Here is an 18,376-nt window from a genome sequence, read left to right as displayed (position 1 = left end):
GAGGAAGGGAGAGAGATAGAGAGTCAGAAACATCGATGAGAGAGAAACATCGATCAGCTGCCTCCTGCACACCTCCTACTGGGGATGTGCCCGCAACCAAGGTACATGCCCTTGACCGAAATCGAACCTGGGACCTTTGAGTCTGCAGGCCAATGCTCTATCCACTGAGCCAAACCTGTTACGACAACAGGAATTTTTAAAACATGCAGTGCCTGGCTATAATAACCTAGAAGTAGTGTATGATATATTGTTTTTAGAATATTATATCCCCAAAAGACGGAATTTCATAATCCACTGAACCTCTTGGATTCTGATAACTTTATATTAGAGAAGGCATTCAAATATACAATGAGTAGGTCAACTAAGTGATTTTGTGAGTCCTACTTTGAGATTCAAACATTTATTGAATGTACTGTTTTCCTATTACCACACTTTACTTAGTTATTTAGTTTGCCCAAGATAGATGTGGGAATCTCTGCCTTTCAACATTCCCAGTCAAGATAGGGAAGAGTCTATGATGGTAGCAATATATAATGAACTTATTTTTCTTCTTTTTGGTAAACTTTTCAGATGGTAAATCTGCAACAACATTGGAAGACATTCTTATTTTTGCAACTGGTTGCAATTCCATTCCACCTGCTGGATTTAAACCCACTCCTTCAGTTGAGTGCCTTCATATGGATTTTCCTGTTGGAAACAAGTGTAATAACTGTCTAGCTCTTCCAATTACCAGTACATATAAAGAATTTCAAGAAAAAATGGACTTTTCCATAAGAAACACTTTAAGACTAGAAAAAGAAGAAAGCTCTCACTACATTGGACATTAAGATGTTTTGAACAAAGAGATGCTTCTTTAAAGCTGCTATTGATATTTTTGTTTCAGAAATCTGTCCATTATCAAACAAACTTGTCAGCTTCTTGGTCCAATAAAATTATGATGTGAATATTAAGGAATGTTTTGGCCATTTAAACTAAAAATTTTTGTTAAGGTATACCATTTAAAGTTGATGATGTTTTTCTATTTTGTTAGTATACATGCTTTATAATGTTCAATATAAATTTTTTTAGAATGGCTGTTAGACTTTCTTCAAGCATAGTAGCATGGTATATATAAGAAAAAAACTTGTACTCACAATTTTTGTAAATTTGGATTAGCTATAGGATGCCACATTTCAAATTATTATTTTATTTTAAAGCATTAAATGGAAAAGCTAATGGATAAATTCTGTTATATAAATCAAAGGCACATATTCTGGGGTATGTGTGACATATATCCTTTTCTAGGATGGCACTAAATTGGTTGTTAAAAATGTTTTTTTTAGATTACTGATTATATTAAAATAGACCCACACTGCAATTAGATTATGCCTAAGGAAGTATGTATTACAGAAAAAGCGGAATTGCACAAATATTCTATAATCTATGGACATTCCATAGTCTTAAAAATACTCCTGAGGTGGATAAAAATATATTAAAAAGTGTATTCTTTAAAGCCTTGGCTTTAATCATAGGAGTTTTTCCCCATGTTAGATCCATACTCATTTCAGGTATCTGAATGATATCTGTGGGTTGTCATATGGTGGTTTGGCTATTTGACAGGTATTTATTTTTAAGATGATAGTATGCTAGGTAAGCTCACACCATTGCTTTACTGCTATTTTTTTTTGCTCTTGAAAGGTATCTGTTATTTTATAGGTAATGTAGAAATATGTAAGAAAGAAATACAAATAGAATGGAAAACCCACTCTAATCTCACCATGCAGAATTAACTGATGTGTTTCCGTCTTTCCTTCTACAAACTCTTTTGTTCCATTTACTAAAAGTAACAAGAAACTATGTAATAACAATTTGAAGTTTATGTCCCCATCCATAGTCATGTCACCATAATTATATACACTTTCACAAAAGAAGAAATTGGAAAAGTCTAATTTCTATAATGTTATCAAATATAAATGGGTTTTCCACCAAAGTAAATCATATGAGAGGTAAATTGCTTAGTTGCAACCACATTTTTCTTCTTTAAAAATATTGATTTCAGGGAGGAATGGAGAGGGAGAGAGAGAGATAGAAACATCAATGATGAGAATCATTGATCAGCTGCCTCCTGCACTCCCCCTACTGGGGATTGAGCCGGCAACCCTGGCATGTGTCCTTGACTAGAATCGAACCCAGGACCCTTCAGTCCGCAGACTAATGCTTTATCTGCGGAGCCAAACTGTCTAGGGACACATTTGTCCTGATACACAAAATAGGTGTCAGCTATCATCATATTCTCATTTTCCCTGAGAAACATCCCTAAGTTATTGATTTTTGTTGTTGTTAATCCTCACCTGAGGATATTTTTTACATTGATTTTTTTAGAGAGAGTGGGAGGGAGGGAGAAGGGGAAAGAGAGAAAAAGAAACATTGATGTGAGAAAGAGACATTGATTGGTTGCCACCTGCACATGCCTCAGCCAGCCAGGGATTGAAGCTGAGACCCTTCCATGCTTGGGCCAGTGCTCTAACCATTGAGCATGCCAGCCAGGGCAGTTATTGATATTTTTAAAGAAAAATAAAGGGATTGATTTGATATTGGTAATATATCTCTTAATACCAAAAGAAAACTAAAGCATAGTCTTAGTGTACTTTTCTTTGTTATACTTACTAACAGACCCAGCAAATTAAAGTTTCACTTTCATTTAAAATGTTTAAGAACATTAAGGTATTTCTTTGTCTTTTGTTAAATTTTTAGATTATTGAAAGTAATTAAAAGGACCTATTATTAAAAAAGGGTTTGAATATCTAATATAAACCTCAAACTTGCCATATAGCTTTTATTTAAAATGTTTTGATAGATTGGCTACTTCATTCTTTAATCTACCCAGTTTTATGAACTTTAAAAAGCCTCTAAAGCCCTGACTGGTTTGGCTCGGTGGATAGAGCGTCGGCCTGCAGACTGAAGGGTCCCAGGTTCGATTCCAGTCGAGGGCCTGTACCTCAGTTGTGGGCACATCCCCAGTAGGGGGTGTGCAGGAGGCAGCTGATGGATGTTTCTCTCTCATCAATGTTTCTAGCTCTCTATCCCTCTCCCTTCCTCTCTATAAAAAACCAATAAAATATATTTAAAAAAAATAAAACTCAAAAAAATCTTTTTAAAAAAGCCACTAAAACAGTACAAAATCTAAATAAATTTCTGGTTATTTGTAGTTTTAATTAATTTCCCCTCCAGCAGTAATTTAGCTGATGATTACTGTCACTTTTTAGGTGGGGAGGGATGGGAGAGGAGAAGGGCGCTTGGTTTGGCTACAGTTAAAAACATTATGGTATTTCAATTCCTCCTTTCACTGATTTTATGTGTAGACAAGGCCTTCGGGATAAGGTGGTATAAATAATCATAGGATAGGCACAGTTTATACTGAAGCATAAGTATTCATATTGAAAAATGTTTTCTGCATGCCATTTAACGATGTCACAGTATGATGTTTTAAAGATTAATCTGTTTAATCAGGGCATATCAGAGAAACTTGTAGATTGTTTTCTGCAGTGTTACAATGTCAAGTGGTATTACGGTTTTTTTTCTATTGTTATAGCCAGTGCACAATTCTTACTAATGTTGATTTTAAAAAGGAATAATGCTATAATCCCTTGTAAATATGTGTATGTCTTAAATATCTTAAACTAAATGCCATATATTTCAAGCTTGTTTCCTATTCTCAATGTCAAGGAAAATCAAACATTTGCCTATTATGCATCTACTTTTAATGGTCTTTGGTTGGTTTTATATTCATTGTTTTAAAAGCTTTACACTTTTTGGTGTGAGAACTTCATTTGAAAGTCTTTTACATAATTATCTACAATTATACTTGGTTTTTTTAAGGTAAATATTCTTTAAAATATCAGAAACTAGCTTATGATTTTATATTTTGTCATATTTAATTCCTATTTTATGAATAAGCCATTCTCTGTTTGGGTCAAGTAAAAAGCCTTCATTTGATTACTAACTTGAGAAATAAATCATTTTGGCTTCTGCTTTATATCAAAACTTTCAATAATTTTTTTCCCTAATTATGTGGAAGCTAGTGTAACTTTTGTACTCAAAACTAAATTCTAAGGGGAGTATAATAGTTAAATTTTTCAGTGACTGCCTATAGGAGTGATTATTATTAGAACGAGATTCTATTTATAAATCTGTAATCTTTATGTAGTGATTATCACCTGCTTCATTGTTACTTTTACAGTAAGCTATTAAACTAGTTTTTATGCTTCAAATAATGCAATACAAATCATAAGAACACACTGAATGATGGATTGCTTGATTGTATATTACATGTAGTTTAGGAATATTTGGGTTGCTTTGAAGTAACCCAGTTTTAAGTTCTCATTTTGACTTTTTCAATTGCCAAACATATTCCAATACCTACTGTATGTGAACAGGTATTGTGCTAAGTGTTATTTTGTGTCAGTCTATTTCTCCCTTTTTTTAAAAAAAATATATTTTATTGATTTTTCACAGAGAGGAAGGGAGAGGGATAGAGAGCTAGAAACATCAATGAGAGAGAAACACTGATCAGCTGCCTCCTGCACACCCCCAGTGGGGATGTGCCCGCAACCCAGGCACATGCCCCTGACTGGAATCGAACCCGGGACCCTTGAGTCCACAGGCCGACGCTCTGTCCACTGAGCCAAACCGGTTAGGGCTATTTCTCCCTTTTTTTGAACACATCAGATGTAGCCAAAAAACATGACACTTAAGTGAAGTTTTTTAAATAAATGTGTTTATGCCACTAAAAGTGAAGTGCTTATATAAACTCAACTTGTCAGAATTTAACAAGATTAAGTTTCCAAAATTATTAAGTAGATAGAAGATTCCACATGTGAGAGATCCTGCAGTTGGCTTATGCCTAGTAAACTCTTAAATGAGCTGTTCTGAGATAGTCTATGTTAAAACTGTCCCCTGATGGCCTATTAAGCGTGGCTTAGTGGTTGCCCTATGAACCTGGAGTTCAAGGTTCGATTCCTGGTCAGGGCACATGCCCCAGTTGCAGGCTCTATCCCCAGTACAGAGCGTGTAGGAGGCAGACAATGATTCTCCCTCTCCCTTTTTCTCTGAACCCAACTAAAAATATATTTAAAAAACTATCCCCTAATAAAAAATTACAGTTTGCCAGAACAAATTATTTAAAGCAAAAATCTGGGGAGGTAGAGCTGGTTAAAGGGGTACACTACATTAGGTTAATTCTTACTCTGAAGCCTCGGTTTGATTATTTCCGGTTAGGATAATAATGTAACAAATACCTTAGTCTTAGCTTTACAGAGACTACTTGTCTACTGCCAATCATCTGTGGGGCATATTTTTTTTTAAATTTACATTATATGCACTCCTTGTTCAGGAGAGGTTTTTATCATTTTTATGTAGATACTATATATAAATGTCTAGCATTTTCTTAACTTTTTTGTTTTGTTAATTCTCATCCGAGGATCTTTTTCCATTTATTTTTAAAAATTTTATATTTTTATTGATTTCAGAGAGGAAGGGAAAGGAAGAGAGAGGTAGAAACATCAATGATGAGAGAGAATCATTGATTGGCTGCCTCCTGCACGCCCCACCCTGGGGATTGAGCCCGCAACCTGGGCATGTGCCCTTGACTGGAATCGAACCCGGGACCCTTCAGTCCACAGGCCAACGCTCTATCCACTTAGTCACACCGGCCGGGGCTTTCCATTTATTTTTTAGAGAGAATGGAAGGGAGGGGGAGAGACAGAGAAGGAAACAACTATGTGAGAGAGACACCAATTGGTTGCCTCCCACATGTGTCCATCAGGGCTAGGAATCCAGCCTGTAACCCAGGTCCATGCGGTAGTGAACCCAGGACCCTTCCTTCAGTCTGCAGGCTGACACTACTGAGCCAAACCAGCTAGGGCAGTGATTCTCAACTTGTGGGTCGCGACCCCTTTGGCGGTCGAACGACCCTTTCAAGGGGTCGCCTAAGATCATCCTGCATTTCAGATACTTACGTTACGATTCATAACTGTGGGCCGCGGTTACGGTGTTTTGGCCAGGTCCAAGCCTCGGACTAATGAAAGGACAGTGTCCTCTCATTGCCACCTGCAAGTCCAGCTGGAGGGCAGGGCCCTCCCAGCACAATTATAGCCAACAGCTGTGGTTGTAAGCTTGAACCTATGGTCCAAACACGTAGCCCCACGTGCCTTATGATAGAGTTCAGGTGCATGTGGTTGAGTGAGGATGAAACTCACGAGAATGCTGTAAATAACTTGATCACGCCCCTACTTTGCCTCTGGCATCTGCTATAAAATAAAGACACGGCTTGTGGGCGCTGGCGCTGTCTCCTCATCAGGGAGCAGCGTCCCACCAAGACCCAGCTTTCATTCTCTTGTCCTTTCATCTCCCCCACTCAGGGTCACTGAACCAGGCTGAGCTGGCATGGCACATAAGGCCCTAGGGCTGAGTATACCATGGCCGTGCCCGCTCCCCACACATAACAGTAGCAACATAACAGTTATGAAGTAGCAACGAAAATAAGTTTATGGTTGGGTCACAACATGAACTGTATTTAAAGGGCCAGAAGGTTGAGAACCACTGGGCTAGGGCTTTTTTTTAGCATTTTAACCCTTTGCGGTCGTTTGTCTACTCTCAGCCACCAAAGCTTTTTTAACGTTCCGGTCGTAAAATGGCAAAAATAAAGTTACCGAAAGAAGCATACTGCGAATCTGAAAGTAACGATGAAGAGTTTTATTTTGGCACCTTGAATACTGACTCTGACGTAGAAAGTGATAACGTTTGTAGTGATTCTACTAGTCGTGACGTAGTTCCAAAAAAGAATAAATCTTGTTTATCCTTCATAATCTTGCATGTTCACTGCTCTTTCAATGGAAATTAATTCCAACCAGTACGACACCCATGTCCAAATTTAATATGACCGCAAAGGGTTAATGTGACATGTAGTCTTAGGGAGAAGTCTGGTGGAGCTGAAATGGTTAAATGATAAATTTGCATTTGAGATTAGAAGTACCCAAATGAACAAGATCGGGCTCTCAGATGTTGCAAGATGGGCAAGCCTGTATATTTTCTATTCCATGGACACAAAAACTGAAGTAGAACTTTCCAAAGGGCAGGAACTGTCATTTCTGTTTAAAACACATCTAGATCATTGGTGATTCCTTCAAAATATTGTGATAGCACTGGCCAGGTGACTCAGGTAGTTGGAGCTCTCCTCTGACACTGAAAGGCTGAGGGGTTTGCTTCCTGGTCAGGGCACATATTTACGTTTGGTGTTCCATCCCTGGTCGGGCACATACAGGAGGGAAGTGGTAGATGTGTCTCACATCAATATTTCTGTCTCTTCCTCCCTCTCTCCATCCCTTCTAGTCAATAAAACATATCCTCCAATGATGATAAAAATAACTATTAAAAATATTTGTGATAGCACTAAATAAAGTAGTAAATATTTCAGTTAATTTCTTAGTGACTATGCCAATTAGCTATAAAAATGAGAGATAACTTAATTCTTAAAGGTTCGTAACTTTTACCACCCTCTTCCTATGATCTCCAGTTCCCAGCCCCTGGTACATATAAGTCATACGATTCAGTAATGAACTTTCACCTTTAAGATGAATAAGGCCGGAGGACCTAATATATAACATGGTAACTGTAGTGATAACTACATTATGTAATTGAAATTTGCTTAGAGTAGAACTTAAATGTTCTCATATATATGGTGATGGATGTGATAACTAAAGGGGGGAATCCTTTCACCATATATATATGTCAATCATCATGATGTACACTTCAAATATCTTACAACTTTTGTCAATTATTCCTCCATAAAGCTGAAAAAAATAGGTGACACCAAGACATTAACTGCAAGAAAGAGATGGTTACAGAGATTCAGGAATAGTTTTGGACTGAAAAAATTACACAAGAAAAAAGAATGTAGGCTCACTTCCAAGGTGTTTCCTAGTGGTGTTTAAAATAAGATTATCTGTCTTCATTTTCATAAAAATAAACAACTTTTATTTGTGAAACAGAGAAGTTAATGTTGTGTTATAGAAATGTGCTTTTCGTGTAATTGTTAGGGTAATTTTTAACTTATTTCTCATATAAATTTGAAAGTTGTTTTCAAAGCAGATTTTGAGGCACAGGGTCTGTGATTTCATTTCAGAATGAACATGCTTCACAGCTCTTGCAATGTCATCAATGAACTCTATTGAACATATGGGAGATGAGCTGTCATATCCATTTTTACATCCAATAAAATACGGATTAAATTAGGAATTATCAATATTGGATACATTTGATCATCGCATGGCTTCAAGTGTACATTAAAACACCAGCCTTATCCTACTTACCCACTCTCCCCCAAAGAAATGGTTTGTGATTTTGCAGTTACCTAAGGGATGGGAGGAAATACTACTTGGCCATTTTGCACCCTTCTGGCTCCTGTGTCCACGTAAGCAAAACACCACCGTAAAACTGGACCACTGAGAAAAACATTGCTCCAAAACTGCCAGGAAAGGGGAGCCGGGAGGATACAGAAGAGGGAGCTGGCATTTAAGTGCCTCCTTTGTTGCGGGAGCTTCACTCCACGTTAGTCCCGTGGGCCTTAAACCCCGAAGTATGCTCCCAGCGAATGATGTGTAAATAACCAAGCAGTTCAGTGATTCCTGACGGTCTTAGCACTGCGCCACGCTCCCACCGTGAGTTCAGCTTCAAGCAGCTGCCACTGGAGAGGCGTGGCCGGACTAGGCAGAATAAAGGTCCCTACTGATCCGCAGCAGAAAACCTCCACAGGGGTCAGGCATCCACCCGCTTCTGGTCTCAAAGTTCTGCAGGGGTGCAGCCGTGGGAGCGTCGCCCCCATCAACTTCCTTTAGCCCCGCCCCTCCGGGTTTGCTTCCGGGGCGGTTGCGGCAGCCACGTCACCCCGGGTTCTGCTCGCCGGCCGGGCAGTGGATGGTGGGAGCCAACATGGCGGCAGCTAGTATTCGAGAGAGGCAAACAGGTACCGAGTCCTTCATTGCCTTCTCCCTGCGGTTCTGTGCCTGCGATGGGACGCCCTCTTCCTCGGCGCGTCGCCTCCCTCGGTCGCAGAGCATGGAGCTGGGAGACGGGCCTCCAGGAGTTTAATCCGGTTCCCGGAGCATCGAGAGCCCCTCCCCTTGGGAGTTTTTAGGGAAGAGATGCCGCGGGCTGGAGAGCTCGGCCCCGCTAGGGGTGCAGGAGCCGGGTTTGTGCGGGGGACCGGCTGGGGTGGTCCTTTCCTGCGGAGCCTCCGAGGCCGCCAGGACGAGCTCAGGCGGGTGGCATTTCCCCCTCGGTGTTGCCTCCGGGTTTGTTTGTGTGCGCGGTTCAGTTCTCTCCGTTTTCACGGTGAAAGTTTCGTGTTCTGGCATTCCTACCGCAGTTGAAAGACAAGTATTCTTTTCAGGGCAACTTGCGTCCGGCCGCTTCACCTTTGGACTCGGGCATTGGGGTACCCGGCGAGAAACGCCTGCTGGTTTCCCTAGCTCCGGGGAGGGGACGGAGGTGCGGGGGGAAATAGCCGTACCGAGTTAGCTGGTTCACAGATTGGTGTTTTCAGGCTGCACATGCAGTATATACAGTGAAACCGAGTGAGACAAGTATACATTTCTTCCCCTGAGCTCTGATATATTTTTCTATCTTCGATATTCTTAGTTTTGCCTTAATTTCTTAGGCAACTTGCATTTTACCTGTTAGCTACAAACTGATGGCTTATGCCTGTTAGCCAGTTGTCTTGAAAGTTCGCAAGGGCTTTTAATTCTCAGGAGCTAATGGAAATAAGCCATCGAAAATGTGCATACTTGTAAATTCTGGCTCTCGTAATTATTTTAGGTTGCATGTAAATTTGAATAGGGAAATAATTGGTTGTGATTAAGGTGGCCTATAGCGGGGATTTGGGCCGTGATTGGTTGCTTCGGGTTTCAAAGAAAAAATGATAGGCTTCAGACCGATAATGACACACAGTGCATACTGAGTTGTGTTCTGCTCTCCCCAATAGATAATTTAATACAAGCTATCAGATGAAGGCAGGCATAACTTACATATATGAAAGTTCTAGTAAGATTTGGGGAATACCTGCCATTCATTTTGTCTGTGGAAGCAGATAGATGCCCCGCTTGTTTTTGAGGTATGGTTCTGACAGCTTAATGAAGCCCAGTGAATTAGGCTATACTACATATTAAAATAAGATCTGAAGGAACACTCCTTATCAATACAAAGGAGCTTTTTGAAAAATGAATATTGGGGACCCTGTCCTCCTCCCTACCTGGGAGTCCATTCTGTGAGACCCTTTCCCCCACCCTACTCGGGATTCAGCTCTGTGGGATTCTTTCCCTCGCCTCATGTGGGAGTCTGTACTTGTTCTTCAATGAATTTCCACCTTTGCTGTAAAAAAAAGAAAATTGTATGGTAGTAATTTTTATATGCAGGAACTGTAGAATTTACAATCTAACAGCATAATTTCAATTTCTGCAGAAATGAAGTTAATTATAGCAAGATTTCACATCATTACTAGATCGTTTATAATATGAGTACCCACAAATTCTGTTTTATTTTCAGAGAAAGATAAACCCTATGATATATGTTATAGTCGCAGAATTATACATCTCCCTGATATGTATTGAAAATGTTTTGGGAAATAACTCACAGTCAATTCTCAGATATTCCAAGTACCAGACAGTGTGATACAGAGGAGTTTGCAATCTATTTGGGTAGATATTGGTTGATATATAATGAGCATTTAGTATTGCAGGGCACTGATTTTAGTGATTTTCATATGTATGATTGTCTCCATTTTGCAGATGCCTGTTTTTTTGCTTTGCTTGTCTGAAGAATCCTTACTCATCTTAAAGGTCCCCTCAAAAGCCATCTCTTGTGCATGTGTCCTGGAGCACTGCCCTCTCTATTTCTGCCTTTAGTTCACCAGGCAGAATCCTGTGCTTCCGTGTCCTTCGTGCACGCCTCTGTGGTGAGGTTCTTGCTCAGTTGCCTCACTCTGAGCATTGGAGAGCCACAGATCAACTGCTTTCTCTCTTCTGATCTCTTGAGCTTCTTGGATAAATAGGTATTACCTGCACACTGACGCTCCCCAAGTTCATCTCTCTAGCCTGTCCTCTGAACTCAGTGTACCCCATATCAATTAATGGCAACTCCATTCGTGCAGTTGCTCAGGTCAAAAACCTTGGAGTTTTCTTGACTTCTCTCTTTCATATCCCACACCCAGGTCTGTCCATAAATCTTGTCAGCTCTATTGTGGATTTTTAAAACCTGAATCCTTGCTGCAAAAGTTTGTGGCATATATCCCTTAAAAATCATTTTTTTAAATTACTTATTTATTTATTTTTCAATTACAGTTGACATTCAATATTTTATTTTCTTTTTTATTAAATTAAATCTTTTTTTTAATATATTTTTATTTTATTGAAAGAGGAAGTGAGAGGGAGAGATAGGAACATCGATGGTGAGAAAGAATCATTGTTTGACTGCCTCCTGCATGCTCTACACTGGGGATCGAGCCTGCAGCCGGGGCATGTGCCCTTGACCAGAATGGAACCTGGGACCTTTCAGTACGCAGGCTGATGCTTTATCCACCGAGCCAAACCAGCCGGGGCGTCAGCTCTATTCTGAAGATATTTCCAGGATCTGACTGTTTTCATTGCTGTCTCCTATGTCCAAGCCACCATGAATTTCTGTAATAACTGCCTATTTGGTCTCCTTACTTTTGCATCCCTGACCCCCTTCATTTTTCTTCACACAGTACTCAGATGTTACGTATTTGCTCAAAACCCTCCAGCTGCTTCCTGTTTCATTCATAGTAAAAGCCACAGTGATTTTACAGTGGTCTATAGCAGTGATTGGCAACCACTGGTCTACAAGACTCCAGATGATCTGATTCACACTTAATTTTTTGACCTCATTCCCTATTATTACTCCCTTGTCTAACCACACTAGACTTCCCACTTACGAGCCTTTATATGTGTTTATTCTATCTAGAATATTCTTTTAGAGATATCTGTGGCTCACTCCCTCATTTCCTTTAGGCCTTTATTCAGATGTTACCTACTCAGGAGACCTTTCCTGACTACTTAAAATTACACCACTATTTCTTCGTCCCCCTTTCTTTCCTTGTTTTTCTCCATAGCACCTATCATGATCTCACATACCACATGTTTTATTTATTTTGTTGTTGGTTTTCCCCCCAACTAAAATGAAAGGTACTTGAGGATAGGTAATTTTATTGTCTGTTTTGTTTAATGCCAACAACTAAAACTGTGTCCAGCAGATGGTAAACACTACTAAACATTTGTTGAATGAGTTGACTATATAGTGAATGAGTGAAAACAAAAACAAAAACATTTCAGACAAGGATGAAACTACATTAGCCAAATCTAGGATGGTAGATAATATGTGTAGGGCCAATAAAGGAAATTAGTTTGTCTTTTGAGCTAAAAGCAATGATTTACGCCTTTAGGGTGTTACTCTGATGAAAGTAAAATTACATTCTTATACATTATTTGTACACAGGCCTTTTGCTTTATTAACAAACTCACTGTGTCAAAACCTCTGTTAACAAGTTGGCCAAGGCCCAGAGTTGGGGCTATTCATCTAGATGGGGCTGAGAAGGCAAATACCTGCTGTTACCGGCCTCTCATTTAGCCGAGGCCTACCCTGGAGAACTCTACACCTGGGCTCACATGCAGCTCAGGCTGTGGTTCTTCCCAGTTGTCCTGTGTCAAGAGTGAGCAGCTGTTCCTAGAAACGAGATTCTGTCGGGCAGCAAGTGCCAGGATGGTGGCATCTCTGTTGTCTGGAGGTGGGAGGAAGGAAGCGCTCTTTTAAAGCACAGTGGGCGAGTTAATCCTGGAGCACCTGCTATGCCCCCTGTGTTAGTCATCTTTATGCAAAGTGGTTTTTGTTTGTTTATGTATTTTTTGTATAACACCATAACACCCATGAGCTACTGAAGTAGGTGTAAATTAGTATTGGCAATGTGTGTTATTGGCTGGGCATTAGGTACTAATATTTTACCAAAACATTATGTCTGAATGTACGCACATAAATATGCAAATATATCACTGAAATGCAATTTTTTATTTTACCTGCCTCAAGAAACAAGCATTTAAAAGAACGTTTTCTAGCCGAAACCGGTTTGGCTCGGTGGATAGAGCGTCGGCCTGCGGACTAAAAGGTCCCGGGTTCTATTCCGGTCAAGGGCATGTACCTGGGTTTCGGGCACTTCCCCAGTGGGGGATGTGCAGGAGGCAGCTGATCAGTGTTTCTCTCTCATCGATGTTTCTAACTCTCTATCTCTCTCCCTTCCTCTCTGTAAAAAATCAATAAAATATATGTTTAAAAAAAAAACGTTTTCTAGTGAGTGAGTGAATATGCTGTAAATTAATATTCAGGTAATTTGAGCATTATGTAATTCTCTAGTAGGAGTTGGGTTTGTAGATTATTCTGTATTAATAATAAAGCCTTTTCAAAATGCTTTTTAAAATCAACTAAGTATATTTTAGTGTTGCCGATCTTTTAAAAATTAAATCACCTAAACAGTTCCTACCCTATTTGGCCATCTCATCTTCACATAGAAGTACATCAAGATTTTTATTTTCCTTAAAATTAATTATACCTGAGTCTGTTATTTGTAACATATGAACAGATGAGCAATAAAAACCACAGAAGTAGCTCAATGGGCATGAGTCAGGGCACATGAATTTCAGGCTCAATACCCAGTCATTTGATTAATTAGTTTTATTTGAATAATTTGTGTATTTTGTTTTGCGGTAGTAAATAATAAATGTGGGGGGAAAGTGAAATCCTAAAAAACAATGTTATATTTAATGAGACTCTTTTTATTTCCAGTGGCTTTGAAACGTATGTTGAATTTCAATGTGCCTCATGTTAAAAACAGCACTGGAGAACCAGTATGGAAGGTAAGAGGGTTTATTTTAATGGGGACTATTCCCTTTTTCTCAGCCCTTATTGGTGGTGATTGGATGGAATTTCTTGTTAATACGTACTGAACAGTAGGACATTTTAGTGGTAATGCATGAATATTTTATTTTTATTTAACATGACTTCTTAATGTGAATCTTTTTGATAAATACTATATGGAGTAAGTCAGGCAATGGTAGTAGCATTTCATCTAGGTAATCCTGATCTCCTGGGCAGCACCCCTCTCTTAGGTCTTTACTCTGGTTGATGTTTTGTTCTTTAGCTCTGCTAGTCCAGAGTTTGGATCTTGCAAGCTTGCTCAGGGTTTGTGAGACTCTGGGGATTGGTCCATTTTAATCAACTCTTGAGAGAGTGATCTGTAAACCAAAATGCCACTTCATTGCCCTAGCCTAGCCGATTTGGCTCAGTGGATAGAGTGTTGGCCTGTGGACTAAAGGGTCCCAGGTTTGATTCCGGCCAAGGGCACATGCCTGGGTTGCGGGCTAGGTCCCCCCTTCCCCCAGTAGGGGGCATGAAGGAGGCAGCCAGTCAATGATTCTCTCTCATCATCCATGTTTCTATTTCTCTCTCTTCCTCTCTGAAATCAATGGGAAAAAAATGACACTTCATTAATTTACTGATATATAAAACTATTAGTAAAACTGGTAATGAGATCAGAAAGCAATCCATAGTCTTTCTCCCTGAGCTATTTCATTCTAAACTTCGTGCTGCCTCTAGCTCTTTCTTCAAAGAGATAATGTAGTCAATTAGTTTCAAACTTATCACTTTATAATCATTTTAAATTTAATTAAGAACAAGTCAACTTGGTTACAGTTTTGGGCGTTTTGAAAATTCTCCACGAGTCCTTAGAAGTACTTTGGTTAAAGCTATCTATATTGAATTATTCGTAGTTTAAGTTTGGCATATCCCCTAACTTCCCCCTTCCTCGTCATTTATGGGCATCTCCCCCTTGCAAAAACTATACTTGTTTATTTTTTAATGTTTTTATTGATTTTTAGAGAGAGAGATAGAAACATCAATGAGAGAAACAGATGAGAGGCTGCCTCCTGCAGGTCTCCTACTGGGGATCAAGCCTGAAACCCAGGCAACATCAGTTTGTTTTCTATATGTATGAGTTTGTTTCTGTTTTTATTGTTCGTTTATTTTGTTTTCAGACTTCACGTGTAAGTGAAATCTTTCTCTGTCTGACTTATTTCAATTATCGTAATGCTCTCTAGGTCCATCAGTGTTGTTGCACGTGGAAAGATTTCATTCATTTTATGGCTGAGGAATATTCCATTGATTATGTGTACTGTATCTTCTTTATCCAGTTGTCTGTTGATGGACACTTAGGTTGCTTCCATACTTGGCTGTGTATATGAAATGTCCTTTCTCTGTATTTCCTCCTTCCTCTCTCTCTCTTCCTCTCTCTCTCTCTCTCTTTCTCTCTTTTAAATCCTCACCAGAGGATTTTTTTCCATTGATTTTCAGGCAGAGTGGAAGGGGAGGGGGAGAGAGAGAGAAAGAGAGGGAGAGGCACATCAGTGTGAGAGAGGCACATCGATTGGTTGCCTCCTTCATGGGCCCCAACTCGGGTCAGGGATCGAATGGCAATGGAGGCACATGCCCTTGAGCCAAGCCAGCCAAGGCTTCTTTGTCTCTTTATGGCCTTTTTTTTTTTTTTTTAATATATTTTATTGATTTTCCACAGAGAGGGAGAGAGATAGAGAGTTAGAAACATCGATGAGAGAGAAACATCGATCAGCTGCCTCCTGCACATCTCCTACTGGGGATGTGCCCGCAACCCATGTACATGCCCTTGACCGGAATCAAACCCGGGACCCCTCAGTCCGCAGGCCAACGCTCTATCCACTGAGCCAAACCGGTTTCGGCAATGGCCTTTTTTAAAAAGTTTATTTTATCTGATAAAGGTATTGCTAGCCCAGCTTTTTTTTTCTTTTTCATTTCCATTTTCATGAAATATTCTTTTCTATCCCTTTACTTTCATTCTGTGTGTGTCCTTCTATCTGAAGTGGGTCTCTTTTAGGCAGCATATGAATAGGTTTTGCTTTCCTTTTAAAAAAAATATATTTTTATTAATTTCAGAGAGGAAGGGAGAGTGAGAGAGAGATAAAAACATCCATGATGAGAGAAAAACATAGATTGGCTGCCTCCTACACACCCCACATTGGGAATCGAGCCCGAAACTCAGGCATGTGTCCTGACCAGGAATCGAACCGTAACCTCCTGATTCATAGGTCGACACTCAACCACTGAGCCATGCCAGCCAGGCTTGTTTTCTTCTTCATTCAGCCACCCTTTTTCCTTCTATTAGAGTGTTTAATCCATTTATATTTAAAGTGATTTTAAAAAATATATATTTTTATTGATTTCAGACAGAGAGGAAGGGAGAGGGCGAGAGAGACAGAAACATCAATAATGAGAGAGAATCATCAATCAGCCGCTTCCTGCACGCCCCCCTCTGGGGATTGAGCGCACAACACCCGGGCATATGCTCTTGACCAGAACCGAACCCAGGACCCTTCAGTCCTCAAGCCAACACTCTATCCACTGAGACAAACCAGCCAGGGCTAAAGTGATTATTGATAGGTTAGTCATTATTGCCATTTTATTATTCATATTTTTTATCTTTTTTCTTCTTCATAAAGAAGTTAACATTTTTTGTAATACTGGTTTAGTGGTGATGAACTCCTTTAGCTTTTTCTTGCCTGGAAAGCTCTTTATGTCTCCTTTTATTTATTTATTTTTTTAATTGATTTCAGAGAGGAAGGAAGAGGGAGAGAGAGGTAGAAACATCAATGATGAGAGAGAATCATTGATCGGCTGTCTCCTGCACGCCATCCCCACCCCCTTGGGGATCGAGCCTACAACCAAGGGCATGTGCCCTTGACTGGAATTGAACTTGGGACCCTTCAGTCCACAGGCTGATACTATCCACTGAGTCAGACTGGCTAGGGCTCTCCCTTGATTTTAAATGACAGCCTTACTGGTTAATTTTGGTCATAGTTCCTTGCTTTTCATCACTTTGATTAGTTCATGCCAGTCCCTTCTGGCCTGTAATGTTGAGAAATCATCTGACAGTCTTATGGGAGGTCCGTTATAGGTAATTAACTGCTTTTTTCTTGCTGCTTTTAAAATTCTCTGTCTTTAACCTTTGGCATTTTAATTACAATCTGTCTTGGTGTGGGCCTCTTTGGATTCATCTTGTTTTGGCTCTCTGATTTTTCTGGACTTGTATGTCTATTTTCTTCTCCAGGTAGGGGAAGTTTTCTGTCATTATTTCTTCAAATAGGCTTCATTCCCTTATTCTCACTCTTCTTCTGGTGGTACCAAATGTTGTTACACTTGAAGTTGTCCCAGATGTCCCTTAAACTGTCTTTTAATATATACATATATTGCTGTTTCTATTGGGTGTTTTCAGCTACTTTGTGTTCCAAATCACTGATTCAGTTCTCTGCTTCATCTGATCTGCTATTGGTTCCGTCTTCATTTCAGTTATTGTGTTCTTCCTTGGTTCTTTTTTATGTTTTTTTTTTTATCTTTGTGTAAGTTCTCCCTGATTTCATCTGTTCTTCCTCTATGTTCATTGATTATCCTTATACCCAGTGTTTTGAACTCTATCTGGTAGATTGCTTGCCTTCGTTTTGTTTAGTTCTTTTTCTGGAGTTTTGTCCTAATTTTTCATGTGGGACATGTTTCTTTCCTCCTCATTTTGACTGACTCCCTATATTTATTTCTAGGTACTAGATAGATCTGCAGTGTCTCCCAGTCTTGGCAGAGTGACCTTATGTAGTAGGTGTTCTGTAGTAGATGTCAGAGTGGGGCCCACTGGTGCAGACTCCCTGGTCACCTGAGCTGGGTGATTGCTATTGGTATGCCAATGGATGGGATTGACCCCCAGGCTGACTGGATGTGAGAATTGGCCATAATTACAGTGGATGAGCTGTTGTGCGAGGACACCCGATTGAGTGGGAATAACTGTAGTGGGCTTCTGGTGCCTGCCATGTCCACCTGTTGGTTGTGTCATTTGTGGAGCTAATTCGGGTGGTGCTCTGGTATGGCCTGAAGACGGTTACTGGGTATATTGGTTCTAGGACCTCTTGGGAGGGCCTCCGGTGCACATCCAGATCAGCCGTTGCCTGTGCCTGGCAGGGACCATCTGGTAGGACTTATAGTGATCTGTGGTTGTTTACAGCCTATACTGGACTTGGAGGTGCCTGGGAGAGGCTGTGCTGCAAACCAAGGCCAACTGCCACTCATGGCAGGGACCACTTAGCAAGGGGTACAGGGCATGCTGAAGGCAGCCACTGCTTGTTTGGAGTTTGTGGACTTTGAGAGATTAAAGTAAAGTCCCAAGTGTGAGCCAAGGCCGACAGCTTGTGAGGAATAGCCACTAATTGAG

General features: G+C 40.0%; 2 protein-coding genes and 1 long non-coding RNA gene across 9 annotated transcripts in view; all 3 read left to right on the top strand.

Moving 5' to 3' along the window:
* The window catches only part of G2E3 (G2/M-phase specific E3 ubiquitin protein ligase), an 84,320-nt gene extending 83,370 nt beyond the window's left edge, over window positions 1–950 (top strand). For all 6 annotated transcript variants that reach the window (XM_015565481.1, XM_015565480.1, XM_015565478.1 and 3 more), the window contains one exon: window positions 571–950. In XM_015565481.1, coding sequence (XP_015420967.1) covers window positions 571–827 — 257 coding nt within the window. In that variant the 3' untranslated portion in view covers window positions 828–950. The remainder of the gene's footprint in view (window positions 1–570) is intronic.
* A 2,187-nt stretch (window positions 951–3,137) lies between these two features.
* Window positions 3,138–4,771, top strand: LOC107183448. Its single transcript, XR_001514237.1, has 2 exons — window positions 3,138–4,443; window positions 4,677–4,771. It is a non-coding gene; the product is annotated as an uncharacterized LOC107183448 (long non-coding RNA).
* A 4,126-nt stretch (window positions 4,772–8,897) lies between these two features.
* Window positions 8,898–18,376, top strand: part of SCFD1 (sec1 family domain containing 1) — a 128,432-nt gene continuing 118,953 nt past the window's right edge. For both annotated transcript variants that reach the window (XM_006766015.2, XM_006766016.2), the window contains exons 1-2: window positions 8,898–9,001; window positions 13,882–13,952. In XM_006766015.2, coding sequence (XP_006766078.1) covers window positions 8,953–9,001; window positions 13,882–13,952 — 120 coding nt within the window. In that variant the 5' untranslated portion in view covers window positions 8,898–8,952. The remainder of the gene's footprint in view (window positions 9,002–13,881; window positions 13,953–18,376) is intronic.

This window comes from Myotis davidii, unplaced genomic scaffold (assembly GCF_000327345.1).
Source record: "Myotis davidii unplaced genomic scaffold, ASM32734v1 scaffold21, whole genome shotgun sequence".
NCBI lineage: Eukaryota > Metazoa > Chordata > Mammalia > Chiroptera > Vespertilionidae > Myotis > Myotis davidii.
Note: the sequence above shows the minus strand (reverse complement) of the source record. Positions and strands in the feature narration are given on the sequence as shown.